This window comes from Ctenopharyngodon idella, chromosome 3, assembly GCF_019924925.1.
Source record: "Ctenopharyngodon idella isolate HZGC_01 chromosome 3, HZGC01, whole genome shotgun sequence".
In the NCBI taxonomy this organism is placed as follows: Eukaryota; Metazoa; Chordata; class Actinopteri; order Cypriniformes; family Xenocyprididae; genus Ctenopharyngodon; species Ctenopharyngodon idella.
The window spans coordinates 25,824,380-25,841,341 of record NC_067222.1 but is presented as its reverse complement, the minus strand read 5'-3'; the positions used below and the strand labels follow the sequence as shown (position 1 = coordinate 25,841,341).

Sequence of the window (16,962 nt, the reverse complement as noted above, 5' to 3'; positions counted from 1 at the left end):
ATTTACAAGGAGTACAGGATAAACGGAAATAATATAAATAAACTCAAAAGATAGAAATAAAAATGTAAATAAAAACATTAAAATGTTTGGCCCTACAAATAGGCTATTATTATTATTTTTTAACAAACATTAAGCTTTTTTTTATTTTTCACACATAATATTGTGTTTAGGTGTAGTGAACTTCAGTTAAATTATGTTCTGCCTTCAGTTAGGGTGAATTAAGGGTGATTGGGACATTTTTTGAATTTCCGCCTTGTGCAAGGTTTCTTGTCATAAATGAAAAACATCAGCTCAACACATGAAACATTTCTGTAATACTGAAGATGTTAACTATCCATTTGAGGATATTGACACACAATGGTATAAAGGATGTGTGACATACACTTTTCTGTAAACTGAGCAAAAAACATTTCTTTGGTAACATTTGGGTGATTGGGATGCAATGTTTGGATGATTGGGACAGCACATCTTTCTATTGATTTAGGGTAGTGTAAGCATATTTACTGTGTTGCACATGTTAGTTCATACTTTGATATAATTTTTATATGCAATATTCCCTTTTCTGTTCATCATCATTAAGAGTCCATGTTTATGTTTGTTCAACTTTATTTCTCAGTTTATAAATCCATCCACAAAAAAAGGATTGAAGTCCAAAAGTCATTGAAAACATTTAAAAATCAAGTAAACAGGTAAAAAAAAAAAAATTCTATAGGTCCAAAATTTTTTGGTTTTTTGGTTTTTTTTGGGGTTTTTTTGGTAACATTTGGATGAGATGTTGGGTGGGCACATCACCATTTAACTGGCTGACAAACACATTTAACCTGCACAAACCTTTTATTACTGCAACAGTAAAATTATTACTGCGATCAGTAAAAAAAAAAAACTATAATGTTTATATTTTCAGAATTTGGTTGTTTTACTTTAGTAAAATCTAGTTCATGAATATTTTAGTGGTTGATCAGGGTTTGCACATGGTTGGGAACACTGATTTAGAGCATATAGAGCATATACAATGGTTCTGTATTGCAAGGCTAATAATTTTCTTAATTAGCAAAGCATTTAAGCACTGTCCCAATCACCCAAAATTATACTGTCCCATCCACCCAAATTGTGTTTGGGTGGATGGGACAAAATAAAAACAACCTAATTCTGAAAATAGAAACATGATATTAACCATTTTTTTCCTGATTTTGTAGCAGTAGTGCATCATATTCATGTTTCTATCAAAAGTTTGTACAATATAGTAGCTATGACAATTTTAGGACCTTATTATTAATTATTAAAACTACCAAAAGCTTATGTCATTTTCCTCAGTTCATTTTTCTTTTCTTTTCTTTTTTTTTTCTCAGTTCATGCATTTCACGGTCAACTTCCTGTTTGATGCATGCTCCGCCCACCTACATGATGTTAGACCAATGAGGGCATCCTATTTTAATTATGTGGTCTCACAGCTAGGGCTCAGCAAAAAAAGTTTTTATTTTCACTCATCAGGTGAGAAAATAAATTCTATATAGTTATACTGTCCCATTTGACCTTATGTCCCAATCAACCTTAATTCACCCCTAAATTATTTTCATTTATGCAGGTCTATACTAAATTTACTTAGTGTTCAGCTGAATCAATGAATTATTCATTTAATAAATTCAGTAAAAAACAAATACAGACTCATTCACCAATGAAGCAAGCCTCATAGCCTTTATATATTTAAAAAAAAATTCAGTCAGAGTGTATTCGTTGCGTAGGTCCAGTCAATGCTTCTTCACAAGCTGCGCTCGATATATAGGCTATGACTTTGTATAGTCTGTCAAAAAAGCCCAAAATAGGCTTTTAATTGTCTTAACCACAAATTATTGGTAAAATTTAAGCAAATTCACTACTTAAGCCATTGGTGTCTCAGAAAAATATCAAATACAGAATGAAGTTTTTGGCAGAATGTGGAAAGTTGTGTGTGGAGTGATGAATCATAATGAAACACGAGCTGCATGGTGATGCTCCAGAGCGGTGTCTTTGAAAATCTGCTGAGAAATATAATAATAAATGCATCTCTAGCACAGTGAAGCATGTAGGAAGAGCTGTCATTGTGTGGGGAGACTTTTTAGCAGCTGCTATTGGTGAGCTGCTTCACTGTGAAAGGTCATTTAATGCTTTGGAGTAGAGGAGAATATTGCAGAATGGCTTGTTTCCCACAACTGAAAAGTTGTTATCTAAAGAGGAATGTTATTTTTTTTTTTAACAAGACAATGCTTCTGCCCAAATTTTAAAGACAATCAAGAAGTTGCTTGAGAACAAGTCCATCAGGCTCATGTTTTGGCCTGGTTAGAGTCCAGATTTGAACCCTACAGTGAATATTTGGTCTCACATTAAACTCAAACGAACTGGGAGACATTTTTCAACTATCTGAAGCCATTGTGGAACAACACTGACTCTTCTTCCTATAAAAAGCAGTCTGCAAGTTTACCCACACGGCTTAAACATTTAAAGAAAACAAAGGGGAAGGCTATTCCATGCTAAGTTCATTTATCTACAGTATTTGTGCAATTCTGACCAGTGATTTAATTAAAATGGTTAAGACCATTAAAAGACCACTAAATATTTAGCAATTTTTGACTTGGCCATTTTTTCCCCCCAAGGAGTGTATACTATTGAGTTTTGCCTATTGACTTATTTCATATGAAACAATGAATATACCTGTGAGATTCATGTCTCAAGTATTTTGTTGTTGAAACATGTAAAGTTTTATATGTATTTTACATAGGCTAATGGTTAATGCATGACCAAACTTGACACCGAAGAAGAAATGTGATGTACGGAATTGAGTGAGCAGGACGTCATTTTTTGGTTATTAGTTAATTTATTCTTATCGGTTATAGGAAATATGAAATATGTGGTCAAAGCCATTGTCTGAATTGAGCTGTTGGACATGTATTGCTGTCCTCCCGACAGAAGAGGGCGCACTGCAGCTCGACGGAACTGGTGTCAAATTTCGTCGAAGACTAAAATCTGCACATAAACAGGAAGAGAGTACGGTGAGTTCAGCCTTTCTTTACTTTAAACGTTTACTTTGGTCATTTTCATTGTTGAATTTTAATATCTATTGAAGATAAGTACAATTTAGTATTGAGTGTACGGTAATTTAACGATGAAAAGGCGCAGCAGCAGGTGTAGTCTACTGTATATGCAAACGAGTGTCCGCAGCAGCACTCATGTGACTGCTCTATAACGCGCAGCAGCATTATAGCACATCAGTTAAGTATTCTCTTGTTTTAACAGAGTTCTATCTTTTACTCTACTTCACTTCTATACTTTGATGAAGACTGAGCAGTTGTAAGTGATCATCATGGGCAAGAGCTGCAAGGTGGTGGTGTGTGGCCAGGGATCAGTGGGAAAAACCGCAGTTCTGGAGCAGTTACTGTACGCCAACCATGTTGCAGGTGAGTGTTATGACAGCACCTACCTCTCAAAATTCAGACAAATGAATATATTCACATAGTACCCGATTGACAGGTTCAGAGACCATGGAGACACTGGAGGACATTTACATCGGGTCTGTGGAAACGGACCGCGGCACCCGAGAACAGGTGCGGTTTTACGACACGCGCGGGCTGCGTGATGGTCAGGAGTTCCCGCGGCACTACTTCACTTTCGCGGATGGATTCGTGCTCGTCTACAGCATCGACAGCAGAGAGTCGTTTAAACGCGTAGAGGCACTGAAGAAAGAGATCGACCGCTGCCGTGATAAAAAAGAGGTTTGTGTGCTTACTGTACACTACCGTTTTGGGGTCAGTATGATTTTTCTTTTTAAATATTAATACTTCTTTCAGCAAGGGTGCATTAAATCGATCAAAAGGGACCGTAAAAATATTTATAGTGTTACAAAAGAGTTTCAAATTTCAAATAAATGCTGATCTTTTGAACTTTATAGTCATCAAAGAATCCTGAAAAAAATGTATCAAGGTTTTCACAAAAATATTAACTGTTTTTAAGATTAATAATATGAAATGTTTCTTGAGCAGAAAATCATATCAGAATGATTTCTGAAGGATCATGTGACACTGAAGACTGGAGTAATGATGCTGAAAATTCATCTTTGCATCACAGGAATAAATTATATTTAAATAGAAAACACTTATTTGAAATTGTAATAATGTTTCCAGATATTACTGTTTTTATTGTGTTTTTGATCAAATAAATGCAGTCTTGGTGAGCAGAAGAGACTTCTTTCAAAAACATTAAAAACCTTACAGACTCCAAACTTTTGAACTGTAGTGTATATTTAGCTAAATTCTCTTTTTTAGAGTTATTTTTTTCTAGAAAACACAAAATAGATGCTGACGTAGTCAAAACGTGCCATTAGAGGAGCGCTAATTAAACAGTCACTGCTTCAGTGAATGATTTTGGCCCTATAAAAACCATTTTATCCAAAACCAAAATTTTTGGTGCATCACTAATATTTACTTTATTTATTAAGTGTAATAATATTTCACAATATTACTGTTTTTTAATATACTTTTGATCAATAAATGCAGCCTTGGTGAGTATAAGAGACTTTCAAAAACATTAAATTTTACTGACCTCAAACTTTTGAACAGCATTTTACTTTTTTTTTTTTTACTAACATTATAAGTGGATATAATGCAAAACAAACGTAAACAAACTTTGTCTTTCCGTCTCATAGGTGACTATTGTTGTTGTGGGTAATAAGTTGGACCTGCAGGATCAGAGGAGAGTGGACAGCGAGGCGGCTCAACAGTGGGCGCGGCAGGAGAAGGTCAGGCTGTGGGAGGTCTCTGTGACCGACAGACGAACGCTCATTGAGCCCTTCGTCCATCTGGCCAGCAAAATGACTCAACCTCAGAGCAAATCCACCTTCCCGCTCAGCCGCAACAAGAACAAGGGCAGTGGATCCCTGGACAGCTAGAGATCAAGAAGATGGCAATAGAGCTGACAGAATAACGCAAAGATATGTTAGAAGTGAGATGCGAGGCAAATCTCTAAAGACGCTCAATTTTATATCTTTCGAAACATTTTAACTTGGAGTGCCATTATAAGCTGTATGTGCTCAGCACACTGAAGTTACTGCATTAATGAAGTTTTATATTGATAAACAAATATAGAGTTCATATGTTGCTGTGCGATATTTATCTCATGCTTATCTTGAAACAATTGACTGACAAAACAAAATACTTTTACACTGAAAAATATATACCTCTACATTGCAAAAAAATTGTTACATCCTATGTGAAAGCAGCTAGGACGATTGGTCTTGTTCAGTTCAGATGTGTGTTTTTTAAAGAGCCATGATGACTGCTATTTTTGTGACACCAACTTGACAGAAGAATGTCTTAATTTAGTTAATGCAGACTGCATGGATGTTTTACTTATTTTGTGCGAGACAACACATTCCTATTTGTTAAAAATGTTTACTGATTTATTCCTTAAGAATGTAAGTAAGTCTCCACAAGTGAAATTTTATCCATGTGTTTGTTTGATTGTGTATGAGTGAGAGAAGTATCACCACTGTGCCATCATATTTTTTGGCCTCATGACACCATGTGACACTCATTGTATAATGTTCGCTTTCAGTTGAAGCTGTTCTGTGGAAAAAAAAAAAAACATGATTTTACTCTTATTTTTAGCAGAGATTGCTTTCAAATATATTTTGATGTGTTTAAAAGCATCATAAAGCATTTTTGTCTGAAAATAAATACTGTATGAGCAGCTTTTCAACATCTTAATAAAGATGCTTGCTTGGAATTGTTTACCGCTCATTGATCCTTTCTAATCTAAATTAGCGTTCAGTGTACACAATGGTCAGAAATCATGGTAAAGTCCTGTAAAGAGATTTTATTTTTAAGCACAGATCCGTACATAGTTCAAAGCTTGTCTCCTTAACAGCACAGCAGCCATTGCGACTGAATGAGCCCGACATAACTGCAGTCTCTCTCAATCTTTAGGGGGAGTAAACGGGAGAACTGGTTTTATTTGCCCTTTATCTATCTTTTTATGGAGTAGATATTTCATTTCGTTCATGGCTGGATCTGCAGTGACCTTATAATAGAGGGCTCTCCACTTCTGCCAGGCAGAGAGAGAGAGTGTCTGTGTGTGATGAACAATGTGTGAAGTTAATGCTTGCTTTAAGCTACCCTTCATTTAATGAGGCTTGTATCAGTGTACATCAATAGCGTTTACAGCTCACAGATCAAAGATTTCGCATTATGCAAATTAACCATTTCAAACTTCACACAACATAGTGTTTCAAAAATGTCACTCTCTCAAAGGGTTCAAAAACTTCAAAAGTTGCATGCTTAAAATCAATGAGCTGCAGAATGTATGTGGAATTACATTTAAGCCAAATTTTTTGAATGTAACCTAAAGGGTTAGTTCACCCAAAAATGACATTTCTGTCATTAATTACTCACCCTCATGTCGTTCCACATCCGTAAGACCTTCGTTCATCTTCGGAACACAATTTAAGATATTTTGAGAGGCTACTCACTGTAGAGCCATAACCTCCAGCAACCTCCTCAACCACATCCTGACCCTACCCATAACCCTATCTCTCCACCCATTAAACAGGCTATGCTCCACCCTTGAGCTCCAGAGAGGTGGAGCTGGAGGTCATTATGCTCTGCAGCGAGCACTACTTGGATATTTTTGATGAAGTCTGAGAGGTTCTCCATAGAGATCCAACACAACTGCTGCACCAAAGTCCAGAAAGGTAGGAAAATTAAAGTACTCTATGTGACACCAGTGGCTTAAACTCAATTTTATGAAGCGACATGAGTGCTTTGTTTGTGCAAAAAAAAAAAAAAAACATAATTTACCACTTTATTTACAAAATAATATTATCCAAAGCCTGTTCACGCAACAATACCAGCTCTCGCGTGAACACAAAGCGCATGCGTCGTGATGCTCTCGTGAACACTCGCGTGCATGTGCGTTGAGTTGACGCGCAAGTCTGAACCATATTATGTCTATGGTCTGAACATGCTTTGGGATGCTCTCGTGAACACGTGTTGCAGATCAATATATTTTTTTTAATTAAAGAGGTAAATTGTGTTTGTGTGTGTGTGTGTGTGTGTGGGTGAACAAAGCACTCATGTCGCTTCATAAAATTAAAATTAAGGTTAAACCACTGGAGTCACATGGAGCACTTTAATGATGTTTTTCCTACCTTTCTGGATCTTGGAGTTGTAGTTGCGTTGGATCTCTATGGAAGGACAGAAACCTCTCAGACTTCATCAAAAATATCTTAATTTGTGTTCCGAAGATAAATGAAAATCTTACGGATGTGGAACGACATGAGAGTGAGTAATTAATGACAGAATTTTCATTTTTGGGTGAACTAACCCTTTTTAAAAATAAAAATAAAAATATAAATCGAAAATGAATAAAAACTCTTTGAAACTGGACAAAATATATTGCTGGCAAAACTGTTTGACTTCAGTTTTAAATACAATGCATCTTTGCTAACTGTTTTCTTCCCCTCACAGATCTGAACTTACAAATGTTAACTTTCATAAACATTTGTAAGTTTTTGTTCACCACACTGGCACGAATTCCTATGGAATTATATTTGTGCCAAATGTTTTGAAGGTAACTTTTCAATAAACTAATAAAGCTAATCTAATTCCATAAATGTACGGACACCCCATAAACAGAGCAAAAAGTAGCTACTTGTGAGATATGAACAATCTAATATACTAATATACTAGTAAATACTGGAATAATTACTATTGGTATTTTCAAAGTAGCTACTTTAAAATGTTTTATGAATGTAGAGGTTTAAATGACTTGCTATAATTTGTAAAACTTTTGTAAATTATTAGTGTGTGCACCTGTCCTTGCAGTTCTCGTCATAAACACAAGGTGTCGCATTATTGTTACAGTTGAGGTGAACGACTGGAATGAGAAAGAGGGCTTTTGTGTAGTGTATCTTCGTGGGTTACAGATGATAGAATTTTGCCTAAAGGGGCTGGGCTTACACAGAACTGAGAAGTTTCGACACGTTGTCATTATAAAGCAAGATGTCATGACATGCTGTCATCCTCTCGTCAATAACCAGGAGTCCCATAAGCCCAAAAGAACAGCCAGAGCACTAGGTGGAAGATCTAATCGATTTATTTCTCTCTCTCTCTCACTCTCTGCTTTATTTCGTTTTTTACGCATTCACACACACCCTATACAGAGAAATAGCAAATGAGTCAGAAAACCAAGACGTAAAATCTTATGAAAATACGTTTCCCATTATGTCAGCTGACAGGTCAGATCAATGTTAGATCAGTCACAGACAGAAATGTATTGAGCACAAAGAACAAACAACATATATAATGTCTGTCAATATTTAAAATACGCAATACTGGCCATGTCCCTATTAAGCATTATTAAAATCTCTTCTTTGTTCATGCCTAAGAAACATCTAGTTGGATTGGACACAATTCACATATTTTTCAGTTCACACGCACACATGCACATTTTCACAGGAGGCTCCATGATTTTAAAAACACTGATGGGGAAAGAAATTTTTTTTTTTTTTTTTTTTTTTGTGCTTTTTGATTATGTGAGAGTTTTGCTCTCTTGTGTGTGCAGTCTATTGGATTATAAAAACAAAATCTTAAATTTGGCATTTTGGCATTAATGAGAATATATTTTGGCACAAGGCAGGCAAACTAGTGCAGGAAGTAAAAGGGAGTGTTATTCAAATAGTAAAATTAGCCCTGAACCAACACGGACGAAATGGAAAATTCCATCCACTGTCTTGTCACTGCTGGCAACGGATGTTTCCATGACTGTCCTGTGATGAACAGATTCCATCGGTGTAAAATAAACAGAGGGAAATGTCAAATTAAGCTTTCCAATGTCCTTCAGATTGGCAATAGAAACACTAGCCCACCCTACATCATTAAGAGCGCTCACAACATTAAGAGAACAAGGTAAGAAACATACGCTAAAGATAGAGAGAGAGAAAGAAATGGAATCATCTTCTGTTTTCTTACAAAGGTTCCAGTTTCCGTCATTATTGCTTAAAGATTGAATTTCACTGAACTGAAAAAGCAACAAATAAAAAAAACCAACAAACAACCTTAAATATATTTTGGAACTGTTCCTTTTGGACAACATGTGAAACCATCAACCTATCGGAGACCATTACAGTCATAAGTATCATAACTAGCCATATCTGCTGTATGGACCTCACGAGGACAACACAACTAGGAATGGTGCAGTTACGTTTGTTACATCTTCTTGGTATCCACTGATGGACCAGTGTCATTTGTCATTCACTATGTGTCTTTCAATGGACCTTATGGAGATCAGTTTGGCGTTCAGGAGTTATCAAAACACACACAAAGAGGAGAATTTGATCCAAGCAAAGTCCTTGTTCTAAAGTGTCCTCAGAAAGAAAACAAAAAACAGAATTTGTCCATGTTGTGCCTCTTGTAGTGTCAATATGGCTGTTGTTAGTTAGCTCTGTTCAAGGCCCCAGGCTTCATTCCCAAAATGGCGAAACGTCCTCTGAAAAGCAAGAGCCCTGAGTGGGCTTGAGACTGACCCGTGACTCCAGGCTCTGAGGCCTTGTCTGGGTGTTCCAGTCTCAGCCCGTTTTTTAACAATATTTCTTATATTCCATCGCCTTCTTTCTCTCGTGTGTGATTCAAAGCACTTTGATTTACAATTTGACATAAAAACTACATAATCTTATCTACTTCGCAATTAGATTATCTCCCTATTTCAGTATGCATGTCTCTGAAGAAATGGCGACAAAAAGTAATAACTTCATCAAGTAAAGATCGTTCTTATTATCACATTAATTACAATAACCAGATAAAGAATCTACTTTAAACATCTCATAAAATTCTACATATTTACTCTAATTGTATATATTATAAATGTAATGATTCACTTTTTTAAAAGCTGTATTCATAAAATATTTACAAAAAGCTCTTTATGCTAGGGCATGTTTAAAAAAAAAAAAAAAAAAAAACAGACAGACAGATGAAAAATGGCTCTGATCAAACAACATGGACTTAACTGCAACATCTAATTCTACAGGTCTGGAGTCAGATGAGCAGTCTTAAAGGGTTAGTTCACCCAAAAATGAAAATTCTGTCATTAATTACTCACCCTCATGTCGTTCCACACCCGTAAGACCTTCGTTCATCTTCAGAACACAAATTAAGATATTTTTGATAAAATCTGATGGCTCAGTGAGGCCTGCATTGCTAGAAAGACAATTAACACTTTCAAGGTCCAGAGAAGAAGTAAAAACATCATTAAAATAGTCAACTTGACTATGTTTAATGTTATGAAGTGACAAAAATACTTTTTTTGTGCAAAAACAAAACAAAAATAACGACTTTATTCAACAAATTTGTCTCTCCTCTGTCAGAATCGTACGCAGTTGACGCAGTGAACGCAGTTCCACGCTTCTGTCCGAATGCCGACTCATTATTGTCCAGCTCCTCCATCAGCATCACACACATGCCTCGTGCTGATCATGTGAGCAGCGTCGGCTGCTGCAACAAAAATAACATACGAGTCTGACAGGGGAGAGATGAATTTGTTGAATAAAGTCATTATTTTTGTTTTTGCACACAAAAAGTATTCTCGTCGCTTTATAGCATTAAGGTTGAACCACTGCAGTCACATGAACTGTTTTAAAGATGTTTTTACAATTTTTCTGGACTTTGAATGTGGTAATTTAGTTGCTTTTTATTGAGGCTAAAAAAATCTATTTGATTTCATCAGAAATATCTTAATTTGTGTTCTGAAGGGTCTTACGGGTGTGGAACGACATGAGGACGAGTAATTCATGACAGAATTTTCATTTTTGGGTGAACTAACCCTTTAATCCACCCAAAACCATCAGATGACACTGATCTGGGGCAAAGCGATGTGACTTTGTGCATTCTGAGAGGAACACTTGTATACTTGTAGAGGATGAATATATTTGAAACTGAATACATAGCTATCCAAGCGTAATCTTAAAATACTCCTGCACCCTCCCTTTAACAGTACTGATGAATATTCATTAACCGTCATTACAGTCATTATGTTTTTACAATGGCTTCTCTGTGCAACTAAATCAGAATCAAAAATGTTGCTCTGAATAAAATCTAAGGAATAATGAATTCATGACAGGTTTTGGATCAGACACACACACACACACACACACACACACACACACACACAAGCAAATAACATGGTTAGGTTTTAGATCTTAATCAAGATGGGACACGGACAGATTTCTGACAGGCGTACTGACCTTTGTGAGGCCGTAATAAGGAAATACTGAGAGCAAAATATGCGGACATAAAAGGCCACGTCAAACTGTGACTGAACTGTAATCATCTCATCTGAAATCGTGGGTGTGAGTGTGTGTGTGTGTGTGTGTGCATCTGCAATCTCAAATCACCTAATCTATGCATCAACACTGAGAAAATTACGACACTGATTGGGTGTGAGTGTGTGTTGCCTTGCTACCAAATTGTCACCTTCGTCTATTAGACTGGCACTCTGTGTTACTCTGTGATTACCCATGACAGAAAGCCTTAGCATCTGTAAACTGACAGACCAATGAGGTTTATATTTGTAACAAAAGTCGGTCAGATGAGGTTAATTGAAATGCGTGTGAATACACAGACCGACAGCAGCGTATCCACATGGAACGACATGAAAATAGACGAATGACAACTGAAAATACTAAAAAAAAAAAGCATCAAGTAAAGGGATGTTTGCATTTCCTCACTAAACAAACAAACAGCTAGCGCAGTTATAGGTCTCTAAAATTGGCTTTCCTCTAATAAATTATAGAATAAAAACCTGATTAATATCTGTATAATGATAAATATCTCCTAAAGCAAAGCTAAATATCCTTCTTATAGCTCTTTCACTCCCTTATCAGTCGCGTTCTGTCAATCAAGCGTTCATCTGCATAGTGCATGGTGTTAGCAATGAGGCCCCTCCCATATACCATATATGGTCTTGCTCTCTCTCTATCTCTCTCACACACTCTCTCTCCCTTTGCTGCATAGTTCAAGAGTGACACTCTCAGAGTCACAGTCTTTGAGGAGGATAGGGAACACTATGGGAGTGTGTTTGTGTTTATATATACGCGTGTATACAGCGTGGAGAGAGCGGGAGCACGGACGTAGTTTGCACAGAGACCGTCAGTACTGAGATCGGATCGTAAGACTAAATCACGTGAATATGCGCCCTTGTTGAAAGAGCGTGTCTATTTTGTTTATGGGTGATCAATAAGGGGAAAATATGATGGGAGTGTGTGTGGCTCTCAGAGGTCCAGGCGCTGGCCTAAAGAGGGCGGGGCCGAGGATCGGCGTCTGAATGAAAGTAGTGCCCGGTGGGTGTCGCAGTGCAAGCGGATTGGCCGCGACTGTGCAGAGGGTGGGCGGAGTCATGTGGGTGGGCAGGAAGCTGGCGGCCAAATTTTTAGTCAATTGCTTCTGTAGAACCAGTTTAGTCTGAAAGAGAGAGAGAAAGAGGGTGGGGGGGAATGAATCATAATGCAAACAATTTAGTATATCACAATGCTTTTTTATTTTATTTTTAAAGGTGCAGTGCATAATTTCTGTGCCAATAGCTCAGTGATTCTCAACCTTTTTGACTCGAAGTTGTCTAATTTTTCAAAGATCTCCCCATATAGGCTAAATCGTGCGCACGGTTTACTATTTTGTTCTCTCGATTTGCTAAATCAGGCGCACAATTTAGCAAAATGTAGCAAATCGAGAAAACGAAACCTTAAATCGTCCACACGATTTATAAATCGAGGGAACGAAACCGTAAATCGTGTGCACGATTTATAAATCGAGGGAATGAAACCGTAAATCGTGTGCACGATTTATAAATCGAGGGAATGAAACCGTAAATCGTGTGCACGATTTATAAATCAAGGGAACGAAACAGTAAATCGTGTGTATGATTTTTAAATCGAGGGAACGAAATAGTAAATCGTATGCACGATTTATAAATCGAGGGAACGAAACCGTAAATCGTGTGCACGATTTATAAATCAAGGGAACGAAACAGTAAATCGTGTGTATGATTTTTAAATCGAGGGAACGAAATAGTAAATCATGCACACGTTTTAGTAAATAGAGGGAACAAAACAGTAAATCGTGTGCATGATTTATAAATCAAGGGAACGAAGCAAAGCGTGATCTCTGATTTCTACACTGATAAAAATGATTCCATGGTGAAGTAAATGCTAGAAAAAAAAGTAATTTCTACATGAAAAAGTTAGTTTAGGCAAGAATTGAAAAAAAAAGTAAATTCTATATTAATACTCAATTCAAGCTTGTAGAAATAAAAACTTAAATATCAACAATATAAAATTAAGTAAAGCCTACTCATCTTTTCTGATACTGGTGTTCCCATCATGCACTGTGGCATGAATAAATTAAGTTTGATTTTTGATTTTGTGACATCTGTAGTTCATTTTGTACTCAAAATGACACATTCACACTGAAAAATGATCTATCGAATTTTACCATAATTGTGTATTGTGTACCAGGTATTGAAGTCTCTGTGTTTGGGTGAGTGCCACATTACTTCTAATATGTAGATATGGTGTCTACAATGTTATATTATTTGAGTAAAAAGTTAATTTTGTTAAATTTACTTAACTTAGTTAAGTAGATTTTACTTAATTCTATATGAGTAATGTTTACTTAATTTCTTTATGAATGTTAAATTCAATAGTAAGTAGATTTTACTTGATAATAACAGGTAAATTGTACAGAGCAGTAGCAGTAAAATTACTTAAAATGTGCAAATTGTTACAAGGATTTTATCAAGTAAATCCTACAGTTTTGTGTAGTGTATGTGTGGGAGTGTTGTGTGTGCTTCAATGTAGATATAGTTAATATAGAAAGGTGATTAAACTGACTGAAACTACCAGTGCATTAAACGGTTTAATGCACAACTTCCAGGCAATCAGAAAGGAGTATTCAGACAGACCATGATATAAATAATTTTATGTTTTTAGCATTTTTAATTTTGATTAATAAAATAAATTAATAAATTATTATTAATATTTTAAAATAATTTAAACACTTTTATGTCATCCTGTGACCCCCTTGTAAGTTTGCTGAGTTGAGAACCACTGCACAAGCTGCACAATATAGAATGACTGTTTTCAAACAAGTTTAAAATTAACATTTAGTCCCGACTCAAAGTCAAGCCATTGGTTGATCTAATGTTGTTACTGTATGTGGCACATAAATTATCCACTACATGGACTGTTAGTTGTCTTTAAGTTCTGTCACTGACCTGCGAGGACAGAGAGGAGAGATTGCATTGGCTGATAACTTTCTTCATTGCAGACACGGCACCACTCGCATAACCGTTCCATCTGACACCCTGCTGCAAAAGATTGAGCTGCTATAACAGAGTGTGTGTGTGAGTAGCAGACATAAAAATCATTTTAATTACGCAAAATTATTCCTTGTATCAGGATGAGCCCGTTTGCTGGCATCCTCCCCTCAGTTACTTCCTCCCCCTTCCCCTTCAACCTTTCCATTCAGTCATGCTGAGATGAGGCTTATTATCCTATCCTGTCAATCATCATCAGTCCAATTGCTTAAAATGAACTCTGGGTTTTAATTATGTATTTGTACATCAGTATATAAGACGACAATGCTATTTGGTCTTTTTTACTTTTAACTGCTCTCTGCTGAATACGACTATTACATTTTCGCATTTGTCAGAGGCTTTTATCCAAAGCAACTTGCACTGCATTCAAGATACACATTTTAGCAATTCATGCATTTCCTGAGAATCAAACCCATGACTTTGATGTTGCTTGCACTATGCTATACAGCCACAGGAAGGCATGACTATAAGCATGTAGTGTCTGAGTGTAACTTTGTATTAATGTGTGTGTGTTTGTGTGTGCTCACCGATGCTGCTGAGGTAGGCTGGCTCTTGGTGTGAGGGTTGAACTTGGGCTTCGGGGGCTTCCCAGCCAGTCTATCCTTGTGCCTTCGGCTGTTCATGTGCTAAACAAATACAGAAACAAAGGTGTACTTTTAGTGGTGCATTTTCAAGCCTGACAGATGTGTTTTAATAATAAACAAGACCAAATAAGTGCAGCTTTTCCCTAAAAAAATCTTGAACTTTATAGTACCCTTCACCTCTTTCCCTCCCCTCTCTCTTTTTCAACAGGCTTCATTTTGTTTACTTTACACTTCAGAGACGGCTTAAGGCAAGCATGAAATACCATTAAATGTCATGTTCCTCAGGCCTGAGAGGACAACAGGCCACCAACACACACCCACACCCACACACACACACTTGTATATGTGGTTTACGGGGACTCTCCATAGGCGTAATGGTTTTTATACTGTACAAATTGTATATTCTATCCCCCTACACTACCCCTACCCCTAAACCTACTCATCACAGAAAACTTTCTGCATTTTTACATTTTCAAAAGACATCATTTCGTATTATTAATAAGCTGTTTTACTCATGGGGACCAAAAAATTACATTTGGTCTTTACAATGTAGGGTTTACTGGGTACACACACACACACACACACACACACACACACACACACACACACACACACACACACACACACACACACACACCTCATTCATGAAACACAAGCAGAAAAAAAGTGTAAAAGTTTCAATTCAAAGCAGCAATTTATGTAAGAATGGTTTATGAGATGTTCACTGTGGTTATGATTCATGAACAAAGTATATGCATATATAAATTCTATGCCAGAAGAGTTTCTGATTAGCTCCAATGTCAATATGGCAAATTTGGTGAGTTACATTACCAGAAAAAAAAAAAAAACAGACAAGGTGTCAACAATTTAATCTCCACCAGCACACAGTCAATATGCACTGGGAGCACAGATTAGATCAGTTACGATGACTTTATCTTAAGGGTCTTGTCCTGATTATCATATTCCTGGTATACTGAAAATTCAACCCAGAAATCCAAATGAGGTAATGAGATGCGTATTAACCTGCAGAGCAAGATGCATTTTTAAATGTATTTTTTTCATGTGTGAAACTATAGCACATGCTTTCCCCAACACAATTATACCAGGTAACAGATCTGGCTAAGGAGAGATGTGTTTCTTCTGAGAAACAGTGAACCTGTCAATCAACCTGCCAATGACCACAGGATAAACTATGTGTCTGTTAATGGTGTAGATAAGCACCAGCAGCTATTCTGTCAATGGACTGGCAATTTCTAGAAGATCATTTCTGACTGAATAAAATAACCCTGATACTCAAAACACAGCTAGTTAGGCTAGGAAGCTGTATTGTCCTTATAACAGAGAACACATTAAATGTGAACATGCATCTGTGTACATTTGTTTTGTTACCTGGCTGAGTTGAGTCTCAGAGTTAACATGGATCTCGCAAACTTCACAGTAGAAGCTCTTGCTGGCCACGCCCGACACTTCCCTTACTGGCCAATCGCTTGCTTTTACATGAGGCGCGGGATGACATTGCTTTCCCTCGTCGTCGGGGCAACACACTCTGTCCATCCATCATTAGTTTATGCTTGGTGCCTGTGACATGTGGAAAGGTGAAGGAATTCACATGAGGAAGGAAGGTTACTTATTTATGCACAATACACTCAATTTATGGGGTGAATGTATGGAATTAAAAACAATTTTGTTAAATATTTGAAACAAATGTGTTGAACAAGTATGGAATAAAGGTTTGTATGGAGGTGATGAAATATGCTGTATGATAAAAATGATGTGTTAGATTATTCTCATTTGTATATATTTGGTAATTCATTTATGGGGTTGATTTTAGGGGTTTACAGACCAAGATAAGTAAATACACTAACATTCAAAAGTTTGGGGTCAGTAAGAATTTATTATGTTTTTGAAAGTCTCTTACGCTCACCAAGACTGAATTTATATGAATATTTGAATATGTTTTAATAAATATTTTATTCCTGTGATGTCAAAG

The 16,962-nt window shown here is 36.5% G+C and overlaps 2 protein-coding genes across 3 annotated transcripts in view; one reads left to right on the top strand and one right to left on the bottom strand.

Annotated features, from left to right (window-relative positions):
* Positions 1 to 2,894: 2,894 nt before the first annotated feature.
* On the top strand, positions 2,895 to 5,754 carry nkiras2 (NFKB inhibitor interacting Ras-like 2). 2 transcript variants are annotated; one of them, XM_051887958.1, is made up of 4 exons: positions 2,895 to 3,026; positions 3,314 to 3,431; positions 3,505 to 3,746; positions 4,676 to 5,754. In XM_051887958.1, the coding sequence occupies exons 2-4, from the start codon at positions 3,338 to 3,340 to the stop codon at positions 4,916 to 4,918; spliced, it is 579 nt and encodes a 192-aa protein (XP_051743918.1). In that variant the 5' UTR covers positions 2,895 to 3,026; positions 3,314 to 3,337; the 3' UTR covers positions 4,919 to 5,754. The 2 variants fall into 2 exon arrangements, with proteins under 2 accessions (XP_051743918.1, XP_051743917.1); XM_051887957.1 differs by having other exon boundaries at positions 2,914 to 3,026; positions 3,271 to 3,431.
* Positions 5,755 to 8,105: 2,351 nt separating this feature from the next.
* The window catches only part of znf385c (zinc finger protein 385C), a 100,954-nt gene continuing 92,097 nt past the window's right edge, over positions 8,106 to 16,962 (bottom strand). Inside the window, 5 exon segments of the mRNA XM_051887956.1 lie at positions 8,106 to 12,479; positions 14,287 to 14,379; positions 14,916 to 15,014; positions 16,362 to 16,433; positions 16,435 to 16,550. Coding sequence (XP_051743916.1) covers positions 12,252 to 12,479; positions 14,287 to 14,379; positions 14,916 to 15,014; positions 16,362 to 16,433; positions 16,435 to 16,550 — 608 coding nt within the window. The 3' untranslated portion in view covers positions 8,106 to 12,251.

Excerpts from the sequence above, each read along its gene's own strand:
- nkiras2 (XM_051887958.1), top strand. The coding sequence starts at position 3,338 with ATGGGCAAGAGCTGCAAGGTGGTGGTGTGTGGCCAGGGATCAGTGGGA. Across the intron at positions 3,432-3,504 it reads GTACGCCAACCATGTTGCAG|GTTCAGAGACCATGGAGACA; the intron begins GTGAGTGTTATG and ends CCCGATTGACAG. Across the intron at positions 3,747-4,675 it reads GCTGCCGTGATAAAAAAGAG|GTGACTATTGTTGTTGTGGG; the intron begins GTTTGTGTGCTT and ends TCCGTCTCATAG.